Genomic DNA, 14,431 nt, shown 5'->3' with positions numbered 1-14,431 from the left:
TCTGTTTGGCTTTTAAGTATGCGAAGCACCGGGGCACAAAGCTGTTGAAGGCGGCAGCTCACACCCCCTCCGTCAGGAGCAGGAAGAGGGAGAGAGACAGAGTTTGTTTTTCAGTCAAAAATCAATACGTGCCCTTCGAGCTTTTAAGTATGTGAAGCACTGTGCAGCATGTCTTTTCAGGAATCAGCTTTACAAAAGATAGCAACGTGAAGATAATCTTTCAGCATTTTTAGACGAGCGTCCGTATCGTCTAGGTGTGCAAACAGCCCCCCTGCTCAATCCCCATACGTCAGGATCATAGATATTCAGCGCAAGAGAGACAGAGAAAAGTAAGCTGGATAGCTTCTCAGCCATCTTGCCAATAGCGTCCCTTGTATGAAATCAACTGGGCAAACCAACTGAGGAAGCATGTACCAGAAATTAAAAGACCCATTGTCCGCAGAAATCCACGAACCAGCAAAAAATCTGCGATATATATTTAAATATGCTTACATATAAAATCACAATTTAAATGACCGCTACGCGCGCGTGTTGATTCGGCGATGCCCAGAGCAGAAAGAACGCGCTCCGGCCGCTCCAACCGCGCCATGCGGGGAGTGAGAGAGACGCCAATATCTCACACTCTCTCCCCCCTTAAAGAAATTAAATGGGTGCGAGTGAGACCACTGACCTCCCTCCCTTCTATTAGTTATAGGTTATAGTACGTTCGGCTTATCCATGAGTCCGGCTTATCTATGATACGATTTTATTTTAAAAATTCGTATGATTTTTGGTCTCCGGCTTATACATGAGTCCGGCTTATAGACAAGAACCTAGGGTATTTTAGACTTTGTCTTAGAGGATGCGACACAGTGGGTCTGGTGGCAGATTAGGGTATCCACTTTCATTCAAACATCACAGAAGGCGGCAGAGGACTTTGAACAGGTGGTGGAACTAAAATGTAGTTGATCAGGTGGTGGAACTAAAATGTAGTGCAATAAGGCCAAAAGTGGGTTTTTAAGAGGGTTTTTTTTTTAATGATTAAACTATTATTGTTGCATAACAGCAAAAGGCTGTCTCAGCACTTCTTTTATGCTTGGCTCTTAGAGTACTAAGCGGACAGCTATTAGAAGAATATTAAGTTTTCAGGTGTTTCCAGGATTCACACTGGGTATTAATTAGAAAAGAAAAATCATCATCATGTGTTAAAACTTGTGGTTTTGGGTTATTTATTGATCATAGAACAATACTTCAAGAAAAGGTTGATAGCAGTCTAAAATGTTTTAGCATGCATTCAGAGGCTTTAAAAATGTATAAATCTGCTGCCACTGTGATAGATAATGAAAAGACTGTTCACTATCCTACAGAATATTTAACTTTTGGAGGTTTCAAGGTTTATACAACAAATACTTAATTAAAAATTGAAGCACCTATATTTCTCAAAAACATAATTTTATATTGATTTGTAATGGCACAAGATTATTTCTTTACTCAATAATTTGGTTATTGAAGTCATTATGATAATTATGAAAGAAACTCAACAAATAGCATTTATTTTCCAGATACCTTTTCATTCAAGTCAAATTTCAGAACTTTAATCCAAGATGATTATGTTTGCATTTAGCCACTTTCTGCTAATGTTAAAATATTATTTCTTCTGTTCACAAAAACATCATCACTTTTAAAGGTAAAAGCTCAATTGAAGCATGCTTTAAAATAAGTGTAAAACAGCTAAAGAAAAAAATCACCACATCATCACATTTTCAAGTGAAGAGTAATTTCATTTTTATTATATTTGTATTATGTACAATTGATCTTTATGTAAAAAAGGGCAGTATTGCTTGACCGCATCTTTTTGCTGTAGATTTAGAAATGAGCCATTGTAAACTACCACTACCCCATTCACGTGCGACATAAATACCAGTATGTCACCCAACTCTAAAATGTACACATATAGGAGTGCAGTTCCTCTGCAATTTTGATTTGTTGCTTAATAGTAAACATTTTTTAAAAATACTGTCTTTATAATTTAAATATAATGTGAAAGTGTGCTTATTTGAATGATTTCTGAAATTTCGTTAACATGGTTATAAACATCAGCATATTCTGTAAATATATGACAATATGTTCTGTTGTCACTGTTTTGTGTCCTATAAAGCTTTTTCTTATGTTGAATATCATACATATTCAGTGACGAATGTGACAAAAGCATTGATCCAGATTATATGAAAAGTGGCATGATAGTCTGGAGTAGTCAGGACAGCAAGTGATTTGGTTGTCTTGTCCACTAATGTCATGACTGCTGCTAGTAAACAAGTATTAGAATTGCGATAAAAGGGGAGTAACCAGACTGTGTAAGATCATAGTAATCTTAGGAACCTGGCACTGCCACTGAAGCACACCAGCAGTGTCTCAATAATGTGTTTGTCAGATGTGCATTACCTCATTTTTTATTGCAGTGAGTTATGTCACAAAGCAGCTTTGCAGCTTTCCAGCCTTAAACCCCAAGAAAAATGTCTAACGTGTCAGTGATAAGGAAGGTAGGGGAAAAAAATTCTTGGATCAACACCAGATAATTAATGAACAAAATAAATGTCTGTATTATTTTACTCAATACAATAGCAACTTTAAAAGATAAGACCCACAAAAGTGTGGATTTTGAATATTTACTCGTAGGCCTACAAATACTGTCTCACGTATTACTGTTACATATTCAGTATACAAAAGTCATAATGGACAGATGCAGATTATGATTGTTGCAGTATGGACAGATGTTTACTGTAGATGGATCTAGAGCAAGATGATTTTATTATACATTTAGAGATTTAGAACTTCAGGGGTAGAATGTCTTTTTAGTCATACAACATCTGCTTTTCATTGCTCACTGTCACCAGTTGTGAGTAGGCTACTGTTGGGGTCTGGTATTCTGAAATAGCATGAACTGGTATCAAGAGTCTTTTCACACAGTTACCTACCTCTTCATTAAGCCAGCCAGTTAATCTACTATATAATAAAACACTAAAGGGCTGTGTCCATGTCCAGATCCTCAGAGCATTCTGATTTGTCAATATGGCTTTGTTGACACAATTCAAAAGAGAAAGTGTGAGGAGTAAAGACATACAAGGCATGCTGAGAGATTTGCTGTAGCAGATAGATGGTCATTTCTGGGGATCCTTTGCTGCTTCGTTGTGTGGTGAGTGTGGCAATGCACTGCTCCAGTGCATGCTCCCCAACCTGACCTGACCTATTAAATTTCTTCAACAGGTATAAGTGCATATATTGGTGAGCACAAATTACATTATTGAATATGTATTTTTAGATAGGTGTTACAAATACTAAGTGTGACAGAAGTGAGGTGAAGCCATGTATATTTTACAAAAGAGTTATGTCTTGATAGTGTTGATTATATTTGAAAATTATTTTGTCAGATTGGTGGAAGATGGTGCAAGGTTATGCAAGATCATTACAGCAGTTGGTTTTAAATATTAGCAAGCATAACATTTCTAAGAGTGCAATGCAATTACAGTTTTGCCCACATAATTAACACAGATAAAATATATTATTATTGTTTCTCAATCAGTTGTCAGTTGTCTAAAGTCTGCTTTATATTTTATAAAAAAAAATGTGTAATCAAACCAGAACGGAAATCTAACTTCATCCAAGATCTTCCATTTCTCTGCATCTTGATTTTCTAAACTGATTATGTGTTAAGCATTGCAGTTTTAGAATCTTTGAAAACAAATTGTCACCATTTCTTTTAAAGTCAACCGATACTTCACTGGTGAAGTAAACCTAAACAGGTCCCATCCCTCATAAAGACTTGAACAACTAATTCTGGACATAAAGATAGTACCAGTTTTTTCTATTGTAATTGGAAGGTAACATTTATTACAGTTTATGTATAAAACACAAGTATTCTAGGTTGAGACACCATATGACTGCACATTCTGTACAGAAAAAACACCCACACTCATTAAAAGGGGTATAAATAACATCTATACATTTGATTTGATTTTTTCCATTACTGGATTGTGAGCACTATGAGTCTGTTTCATATGTATCAGGCACACAGTAAAAACTAACCACAGATATTTGTAATGTGCATTGTATATCACACTCATACGCATATCCGTACTTGTTACAAGGCCAGTTTAGTGCTGCCAGACAACCTAATTTGTATGTTTTAGCAATGTAGGACAAAACCAAAACCCCAATTAATAGAAGACAGAAAGTAGCCATCCCAGGATTTAAGCTCATCTCCCTAAACTTGGGAGCCAGCAGTGTTCATAGTCATATACATTGTTCTGTAGTATCACCAATATTAGTAACAGCATTCTCTATATCCTTTGAATTGTAGAGACAAAAAAGTTCACTGGTGGTGCAAAAATAAATACATCAGGGAGTGACTGAGATAAAGTGAGAGAGAAAGCAATGATTGACTGGGCATTTCACCTGCTGTTTGTCTTGTGTTGAATCTTATTTAGCTTTTTGTGAGAGTGATTGTGAGTGTAAAATTATGTAGGAAAACAGGCAGATTAACAGGTGGGGGTTGAAACAGTATATATTTATGAATAAAGAGTATAATCTATTCTTTAATGCTAAAATAAATTTAATACAAGAAACACTTTCTGTCTTTCTTGTAAACTGCTCTCTTGACTTCCTTGTTAAACTGCATCCATGGCTCAATCACATTTCTATCAACTTACCCTCTCTTGTCTGTTTATGATGTCATCTTTTGTAATTTTTTTTTTAAACTAATGGCTCGTATAATAATATGTTAAGGCTTTTTAGTAACATGAATTCACTGATATTGACATCCTCTCTCCCCTGTTTTCTTCCTCCACCCCCATCTTTTTTTTCTCATTTTATTTCATACATTTTTACTTTCTATGCTTTTGGTACCTTTCAACTTCCCCGATTTCTGTACCTTCTCTCTCACTCTATCTTTCGCCCCCATTGTGTGGTGTAGTGACAAAGATTTGTTGAACCAGACCAGAACACTTGCAATGTCATTTGTGAAGTGTGCCAGCAATGACACTGAGCACCAGTACAAGCTTGTTAAAGATATTTCATTCTGAGCATCAACAAACTGGATACAATCAAATAGTCAGGGTTGCACAAACATGCAGTTTTAGCAGAACAATCTGATTACATAAAAAGGGAACTTTTATAATGTTTTTAAAAGTTTTATAGATTGGAAAATAATGTGTCCTCAATGTTGTAATAACAAAATGTGTAAAAACATGTAGTAAACTAGTGCGCCATTAAAACAATAACAGGTGTAATCATGTTGAACTGTTACCCTACTTTTACTTACAGTTGAATAAAATTAGCTGTTTTTACTTTAATCTTTTTGTCCATTGAGTGCACTATTTAGAAGGAAATAAAGTGTGCTGACATTGTGTGGGTCTTTGTCATATTGCTGGAATTTACTGATCTTCCCTAAAGCCTCTTCCTCAGCCCCCGTTCCACATACTATGCAGTTTGTTTGTTTTTTTAGAAATGTTTCAGTTTCTTTCTTTTTTTTGCCTTTTTTGTGAGTGTTTTTGTTTTTCCTTCCTTTTTTGGTTTCTTCGCTCCTACATCCTTTGTTGTTCTAGCTTCCGTTTTACCCAAAGTTGATTTGAATTACACCAGATTGCAGCATACAGAGAAGGGGCGGCGAATGGCAGAAGAAGGAGCCAGGAAATTCAAACAGGATTTTGCCAGTAAGGCCGAAAACCTGCAGAATCAGATTTTCCAAAGAGAGAATCAGCTGTAAGTACTTGATTGAATGATACATAACACAAAATGACATAGGAGGTTGGAAAATATCAGTAAATCAGCTCAGATTATATATTTGTTCCAATATCCAAAATATTTTATAGTTTAAGTGTTTGGCATTGCCACACTTTTTCTGAACTCATTACATGTACAGTGGATTCAGGAGGTATCCAGACCCCTTCACTTTTCACATTTAATTATGTTGTACATTAAATTTTAAATAGATAAATTTATAAATTTTAAATTTATCCCACTCTCCCTGGCAGATCCTCTCAACCTTTGTTAGATTAGATGGGAAGCATCTGTATACTGCTATCTTCTGGTCTCTCCACACGTTCTGTGGGGTTTACTGTCTAGGCTATGGCTGGCTACTTGAGGACAGTCAGAGATTTGCCAAGAAGCTTCTCCAGCATTGTCTTGGTTGAATATTTCGGATCGTTTTTGGGTTAAAGATGAAACATTGTCCCTGTCTGAGATTGCATGCACTCCAGAGCAAGTTTTCTTCAAGGACCTTTGTGTATCTGGCTGCATTTATTCTTCCCTCAATTCTTACCAACCTCCCTCTCCATGATGCTGCTACCACCACGCTTCACCTTAGGAATGGTATAAGATAGGTGATGAGCAGTGCTTGTTTCACTAGGAATTCAGGTTTTGTCTCATCAGACCAGAGAATCATTTTCCTCGTGCTCTTAGAGATTTTTAAATGCAATTTGGCAAACTCCAAGTGGGAGCTAGTCACTCTACCTTAAACACCTAATTGATGAAAGGCTGCTGAGATGTTCGTCATTTCAACATGTTCCTCTCCCACCTCAGCAGAGGACTTCTGAAGATCTGTGAGAGTAACCATTGTGTCCGTGGTCATCTCCCTGATCAAGGCCCTTCTCACCTGGTTACCCAATTTGGCCAGATGGCCAAATCTAGGAAGAGGCCTAGTGGTTCCAAACTTCTTCCATTTCACAATTATTGAAACCATTGTAGTCATGGAAATATTCAAAGCTTTAAAAATGATTTTATACATTTGCCATAATCTATGCCTCACCACAGTATGACAATGAAAGTCTGCAGAGAGGCCCTTAGACTTCCTAACTTTATGTCCCAACATGATGTGTATGTTGAGGGACCTTATATATTAATTAATTAAATGTACAGCACAGTAAAATGTGCAGAAATGGAAGGGGTCTGAATGTTCTCTGAATCCTTTGTATATTGTATTTTTTGAAAGTGTAAAACATTGTTTTTCTGTGATCATCTGTATCCAACAATCACTGTGAATAGAGTTTTTTTTCTCAGAAAGCATAAGATTTTAGTGGAGGTGTGCTTCTGTAAAGCAGTGAAAATAACCAGTATAATTATTATTACACGTCACAAAATCCCTTAACATTGTGATCAATCTTGTTGCACTGTATAAATAAATCAATTGTTTTATTTATGTTTAACTTGTTGTCTGTCATGTGACTGGTGTGTTACATTGAGGCTGATGCACAGTGTATATGCACCTCTTCTTAGAATGCTGGAAGTACTGCACTTTGTCCTGAACAGGCTCGCAGGGGTTTGTGGAGCCTAACCCAGCAAGCACAGGGTACAAGGCAAGGAACAAACCCTGGACAGGACTGTGTGATGATGCGGGTTCTGCTTCACGCTCCCACTTCACTTTTGGGAGCCCTTATACCCAACACCGTTGGTAATGTTGCCGGATGAGCTGGTCAATGAAGACATCACAACGAAGCAAGGGGAAGGTGCAAAGTGCAGAAGTGCTTTTATTAAAAACAGTTAAAACCAAATCAGTGTCCAAAAGTGTACTGCTTCTAAAAGTCAATAAATAAATAAACCATTAAAAACAGGGTAAAACAGAGGAGGTTAAAATCCAATAAATATTTCCATTAAAAGCAAGGTTAAAACAATAGATGGAAGCAGTCCTTTAAAAGCAAGACCCAGTGCCACCTTCTGCTGGTGGCTCCCTTGCTTCTCCCTTCTGGGCTATGCACCAGGGTAGTCACCCTACCTGCAGCTGAACTTCTTCCTCTACTGGTCTGGAAGCCTTTTGGTCCCTGGCTCCGTAGACCAGCGACCAGGGTGCTTACGCTGCGGCTTCCACCTCCCAAGCCTCCGACTCCCACTGCCTTCTGCAGCCTTACGCGGCGAGCCAACCTCCTTCCAGTCACTCCTGCACCTCACAAGCGCTCAGCAGGAACGACCACTATTTCCTGCCCCTGAGTGCCAGCCAAACACAGGGCTTTTCTCCCTGTTGCCCTATTTGGGTTTGGTCAGCAAATTGGCCATATGTCGTTCACAAAGAGTCATTGCAGTTGAGACTTTGTGGGTCACCGGTATGTATCCTTTTACTGCTGGTATGGAGTACCAAAAACTGATCTTCAAATCTTGGTGGATTTATGCTAGGTCTGTTAAGTTAAGGCAGTTCATGCTGGGTACATAAGAATTAGCCACGTGTAGCAGCACCAGTCAAAACAAACTGTGAAAGAGTCACAAACCATGTGAGACACTATGAAATAATAGTAATAATAACGAAACATTTGTTACCATTCACAAGGCATTCCTGTGTTCTTGATGGAAGGAAATAAGTGTGAACCATCTGCACTTCAAAAAAAATACTGCATTAACATGTGGGAGTTGAAACCATATATATTTATTAATAAAGTATAATCTACTAGCCAACCCGCAACGTAGCATACGCCGCATAATTATTTATTGATGGCTGAACACTTCCTGAAAGACACAGTTGTCCAAATGGGGTGGGTCTGAGGATACGACTGTAAGTGAATGAAAAGGTGGAACTCTGGAGAGAGCAACATACAATTGTCCGTGACTGAAAACTGGTTTTGGCAGATACATCTTGTGCTTTCGCAGCGACAGCATCCAGCAGTCCCCTGTATTGCTCTACACGCAAATCTTGTTGATGGGAGCGTAGGTAATGTAAATGCCCACCTTCTGTTCTGACATATGCGTTGACGACGTATTGCTGGAAGAGTTTGCCACTGGAATGCAAGACGCTAAACGCAGTTCTCATGGCAAGCCTGTAAGCATAAAATGGGAGCTGCGTGACTCGTGTTCTTTTTGCGGTTCACTTTTCCTCAACATGGGTCAATTGTATGTGCCAGCCTGCATCTCCATAAGGGAACAGCAGTGGATAAACCATGGGGTCACAGTTCATATTGAGTACAGAGATACGCTTGCAAGCTTCTCCCCTTGGGTATATGCAAATGTCGCGTTATGCAGGAGGTTCCCCGTCTTCACCTACAAAGATAGCAGCAACATCAGTTTGACAGGACAGGGCGTTATACCTTCTCATATCCAGAGCAACAGGGTTACTGTGAGTGATAATGTCATGCATTTGCATGTAAGACTTAGCGAAGGGATTAACCTGTCGTAGCATTTTGTCTAGTTGCAGCAACAAAATCTCACTGCAAGCGCTGTTACATTTCCTTCTGCAAACGTTGAGTGGTAGCCTCAGCAGAATCGAAAATATATAGCTGACCGTATTGTGGTGACGTGTTAGGATTGGTATATAAAGGAGAGACCTGGTGATAAATTTGACCGTGGATTCTGAAAGCATACAGTCTGTGGCCAGATGGTTGAGCGATGTGGGTGCCCATTGAAGTGAAAGCTAAAGCAGAGTTGTATTCCCTGATATGATCACAGTAATTTCGTGACAGCGGGTTCTTGCCAGTCAAGAGGTTTTGTAATAAAAGAGGAGGTTGGGATAGCTCTGTCTTGCGTGCGTGCATATCCCATGGTCGGGCGACTGGGTGGATTATATATAGAAAAGCAGCTGGAGCCGAAAAGAACAACGAAAAGTCAATGTGGCTCAGAGAGGTGCATGTGGACTGTAGCAGAGATGAAAGCGACTGAGGCAGTGTTTGGAAAATTAACAGTCAACGTGACTCACAGGTGCATGTGGACTGTACACAGACGAAAGCGACTCAGGTGAGGAGTTGGGGGCGGGCACATGAGAAGGCAGTGCGCATGCCTCGAGAGCGAGGGTGGATGCGGGAGAAAGCGACTCAGGAAGAAGGTTAGAGTTGGCGGGCGGGGTTCTGTCGTGCGTATCCCATGACGCCGGAGGAGGGTTAGAGTTGGCGGGCATAGGGCTCTGTCTTGCGTGCGTGCGTATTCCATTGTCGGGCAACTTGGTGGATTATATATAGTAAAGCAGCCAGTGCCGAAAAGAACAATGAAAAGTCAACGTGGTTCAGAGGTGCATGTGGACTGTAGCAGAGACGAAAGCGACTGAAGTGGTGTTTGGTGAGGTGTTGCGTGCTGGGGTGGACTCAGGAGGAGGGTTAGAGTTGGCGGGCAGGGCTCTGTCATGCGTATCCCATGGTCTTGGAGCTGGTGGGCGGGGCTCTGTGAGTTGGCGGGCGTGGCTCTGTCGTGCGGATCCCATGGTCTCTGTCTTGCATGCCATTGTTGGCGGGTGTGGCTCTGTCTTGCGTGCGTTCGCTTGCAGTACTGATTTGTTTGCATGAATCCAAGAAATGCCCATGGGGTCTCTCCTCACTCACTCGGCAGCTTCAGGCATGTTCCTTAACTCCTCTTAGCTAGCGAACAAGACAACAATTGAATTCAACTTTGTTTAATATTTAAAATAAAGTGTTACTTAGGTCTTGATGAGTTTGAGTCCGGATATTCTCTTAAGTGTGTGTCACATTGAAAAGATAGACTGCAATTCAGATTGTGGATCGTGATTTTGTGTTAAAAGGATCGTGATGTGATTTTTTGGAAAGATTGCCCACCCCTAATTGGACTAATCAAGTTTTCAAATTTATGTAGGATTCATTAACCCTTTAGCGAGCTACTTGGAAAGGGATTGCTAGCTACTGGTAGCTCGCGAGCGACGTGTTGGAGACCCCTGCTCTAGCTTGTTGACTGGTCTATAAGTGATTGTTTAAGCCAATTCTTAGGAACATACAACTGAGAAATCAGTGCAAGTGGCTTATTTGGTGAAACCTCAAAAACTGACAAAAGTGAAGACAAGGGAACATTCTAGTGACTTGACAACCACTTCGATTTAAGAAGTTTAAAAATGGCAATGGTGCCAAGAAGATTGCCAAGCTCCTTAGCCTCAGTGTGTCCGCTGTGAAGGCCATCATAGCGAAGTGGAAGACAACTGGAAGCATAGTGAGCCGGCCTAGGTCAGGCCATCCTGTTAAAATAACAAAGAAAATGTCAAGCAAACTAGTCAGAGAAGAGCAAATCCTAAGGTGACTCTCAGTGACCTGCAAAGCTCAGTATGTGCAGCTGGAGTGGGTATACACACAGAGGCGTAGTTAGGGTTTTCAGCGCCCGGGGACAACTGAAGACTTCGTGCCCCCTCCTGTTTGCCAAAATGCAATGGGGAAGGGAAAGAAAATTTTTAAAAATGTATTTAAAATAATAGTATTTTAAGAAAAAAAATTAATATTTTTTATTTTAGTTTTAAATTTTTAAATATTTACATTTTTTAAAGCACTTTTATGTGTATATTTTCAAGGTTTCGCAAAATTTATAATGATAGAATGAAGTAAAATAATTAAGACAACAATGGTAGTTTGAACATATAATTATTCTAAAATATTATTCAAATATAACATTGCAAAAACTTAAACATTGCATTGGATATAATAATATAATAACCTGAAAATGAAGTTAGTATAAAGTAAAAAAAAAAATAGTTTGATGTATAATGCTTTAAATGTAATTATTAACTTCAAAGAGAAATTTTCCTAGCCTTTGCTGCTGCAAATTTATCGATTTCCGCATTTAAAAATGATTTTAAGGAAAGTGTATAGCAAATTGTAAAGCAAAGTAATTATATATTTATAAAAACTGCATTACTTACAATTTATTTGTACGAAAATATGATGGGGAAACGTCTAGACTTTTGCAGCCATCTACTAGAATACTTCACCACAGCCCAATCAATTTTCTATCAAACACACAAACACAAATCACTTGGCACACAGAAATGGTGTTTGCAACAACTTAGACAATGATACACTAATGCCTCATGTCAGTCGCGCGACCTGTTTAATAATGTCAAAAATGTTTCTGGGTGGGAGTCAAGCATGTTAGAGTTGTGGAGGGGATAAATTATTGTCTGTTGGGTATGTTTTTTATTTACTTTTTAGTTCATTTAAGAATGGAAAACATTTCATTCTAAAATTTCGTAACATCAATTTGGCTCCCCCTGGATGCTGCGCCCGGAGACAGATGTCCCTCCCCCCACCCCATCCTTCTCCCCCCCCAACCCCGTTATGCCACTGTGTACACAAGACTACAATATCAAAGGTTTTGGAAAGAGAGGGGCTGTATGGCAGTGTTGCCAGAAAAAAAGTCACTACTAAAACGATGTCATCTGAAAGCTCGATTAGAATTCACTAACAGACATCTTGCATTCTTCAGTCCTGCATTCTGGAGTCATGTACTTTGGTCTGATGAGACCAAAATTGAACCTTTTAGCCTCAACACAAAGGTGTTTGTCTGGCAGATGGAAGGGCCTGCCAATGATCCAGCAAACACCATACCTACTATCAAGCATGGTGGCGGGAGCATCAAGCTTTGGGGCTGCTTCTCTAGGGCAGGCACTGGGTCCCTTGTCCGTACCGAAGGAACAATGGATAGCAAGATGTACTGTATATCCTGATTTTGGTAGAAAACCTTCAAACGTCAGCCATGAAATTGGGACTCGGATGACACTACGACTTTCAGCAGGACAATGATCCAAAACACTGTGCAAAAGTAACCAAAGCATGGTTTGACAAAAAGAAGATGTAGGTTTTGCAGTGGGCTAGCCAGAGTCCAGATCTGAATCTGATTGAAAATTTGTGGCGTGATCTCAAATTTGCAGTTCACAAACGAAGGCCTTCAATCTTTGCCCAGTTGGAGCAGTTCTGCAAGGAAGAATGAGAAAAAATGCCTCCATCCAGATGTGCTAAGGTTATAGATGACTATCCAAAGTGATAGCAAGCAGTTACTGCCGCAAAGGGTGCTGCTGCCAAGTATTGACTGTGTGTCATGTGAAGGGGTCAATTACTTTTTCAACAGCATTTTTCACAACATGACTGTCAATTTGCATTTGTTTAGTTCACCAAGCTGTAAATGTTTCAAAATATGTACTCAGAGAAATAAAAAGTTCTGCATTTGTGATTGTTATAGGTTGTAATGATAGAAGATGGAAATACGGTGACTTTCCAGAGGAGGTTGAACACTTTGTCAAACCACTGTATACTCTTTGGGCTTGGCTTTGATACTATCATTGTCACATCTCGATCTGCCTACATAGTGAGGAGCATAACGTGCTTAATCCAACAGTGAAGACATCACATACAATGAATCTTTACAGAACAACAAAGTATTTTCATAATGTTCTTATTATGGTCCACTAATGCAGTCCTCAAATGAAAATACTGCAAGTGTTTTTTTTTTGGTTTAAATACATGCAGGGCACAAATCTAGTTGGGGTGCCAATCAAATAGTGACAACGTGCATGCGTGAATATTCTTTAAATTATTCAGAATGTGCGAAGCAGATGAGCAGTGCCGTAAAGTATGAGGTGAAGTATACTTACATTATGCATATGTGAAAGTTGTGTATATGAGCAATCAGGTAGTGACATCCCCATCCAGCTTGGCTGCTACAGCTCAGTGATATCATGCTGGCCTCACAAAGCATCGTAGGGTACTGGGGGGAAAAAAAGATTTGCCTGAGCCAGCAGATTTTCAGGAATTATTTTTTGAACAAAGTCGCTGGATGAACACTTTGGTGAATTTTACTAATCAATAGTGAGGAGTTTAATATTTTAGCAGGAACTTGGGTTGTATCAAAAGGAAATGCTTTTGGCATGTAATGAGAATACGTATTGGGTGCCTACTATAGTGGATGTACTATTCGTGACCCACAGGAATAAGACTCACGTTATCCTGGAGGGATGACATTTGTCTGGTGGTCTGGGAGCGCCAAGAAATTATTTAAAAATACCTGGACAAATGTTTTTAGAGGAAAGTGCATGTTTTATTTTAGCTTTTCTTTAAAACTTTAAACTTTGTAGTCAATCCAGTCTTTTGATGCTAACATGGAAATCTCCCACTTGATTTTTATGATCTCAAATGAATCCAGGTCATCGCTTTTTCTAAACAGAAGTTAAGTTTGATTTTATGATGACTTTGTGTTGCTGATGTGTGAAAAATATTTACTGTTACCAATCTGTTAAGATGTAAACAATTTCTGCTTTTTTTTGTCCTGTGTAGACTGTCGTTGAAAGTTCATGATATCGTTTTCCATGTTAGACAGTGTAACAAAGGCGCTATATAGGCACCCGACCCGGCACAGATGGAAACAGAGGCGCGTAATAGATGCACAAAGGCTTTATTTTTTCTTCACCCGTGGGCGCACGTCTTCCCCGTGACCCACAGGCAATACACAGTCCCACAAAGCACTAGTCCAACACAGCAACAATCCTTTCTCCTCTCCCACCACTCCTCCTCAAGCTTAGTCCTCCTCCTCCCAACTCTGGCTCCATGAGTGGTGGTGGCTGACCCTTTTTATAGCCCACCTGGAAGTGTTCCAGGTGCTTGACCACCTGGTCCTAATTGCACTTCCGGATGGGGCTGAAGATTCGTCCAGCCTGGCTGCTGACTCCATGCAGCTCCCCCTAGCGGCCACCCGAGCCCCCAACCAGGCTGTAGAGGACTCC

The 14,431-nt window shown here is 39.7% G+C and overlaps 1 protein-coding gene across 4 annotated transcripts in view; it reads left to right on the top strand.

The window, feature by feature from the left end:
- The window catches only part of rufy2 (RUN and FYVE domain containing 2), a 105,364-nt gene that overhangs the window by 71,423 nt on the left and 19,510 nt on the right, over window positions 1-14,431 (top strand). For 3 of the 4 annotated variants that reach the window (XM_051923464.1, XM_028795954.2, XM_028795952.2), the window contains exon 13: window positions 5,617-5,736. In XM_051923464.1, coding sequence (XP_051779424.1) covers window positions 5,617-5,736 — 120 coding nt within the window. Of the gene's footprint in view, window positions 1-4,948; window positions 5,382-5,616; window positions 5,737-14,431 lie in introns of those variants that run through there. The other variant, XM_028795955.2, reaches the window with a different exon arrangement.

This window comes from Erpetoichthys calabaricus, chromosome 2 (assembly GCF_900747795.2).
Source record: "Erpetoichthys calabaricus chromosome 2, fErpCal1.3, whole genome shotgun sequence".
In the NCBI taxonomy this organism is placed as follows: domain Eukaryota; kingdom Metazoa; phylum Chordata; class Cladistia; order Polypteriformes; family Polypteridae; genus Erpetoichthys; species Erpetoichthys calabaricus.
Note: the sequence above shows the minus strand (reverse complement) of the source record. Positions and strands in the feature narration are given on the sequence as shown.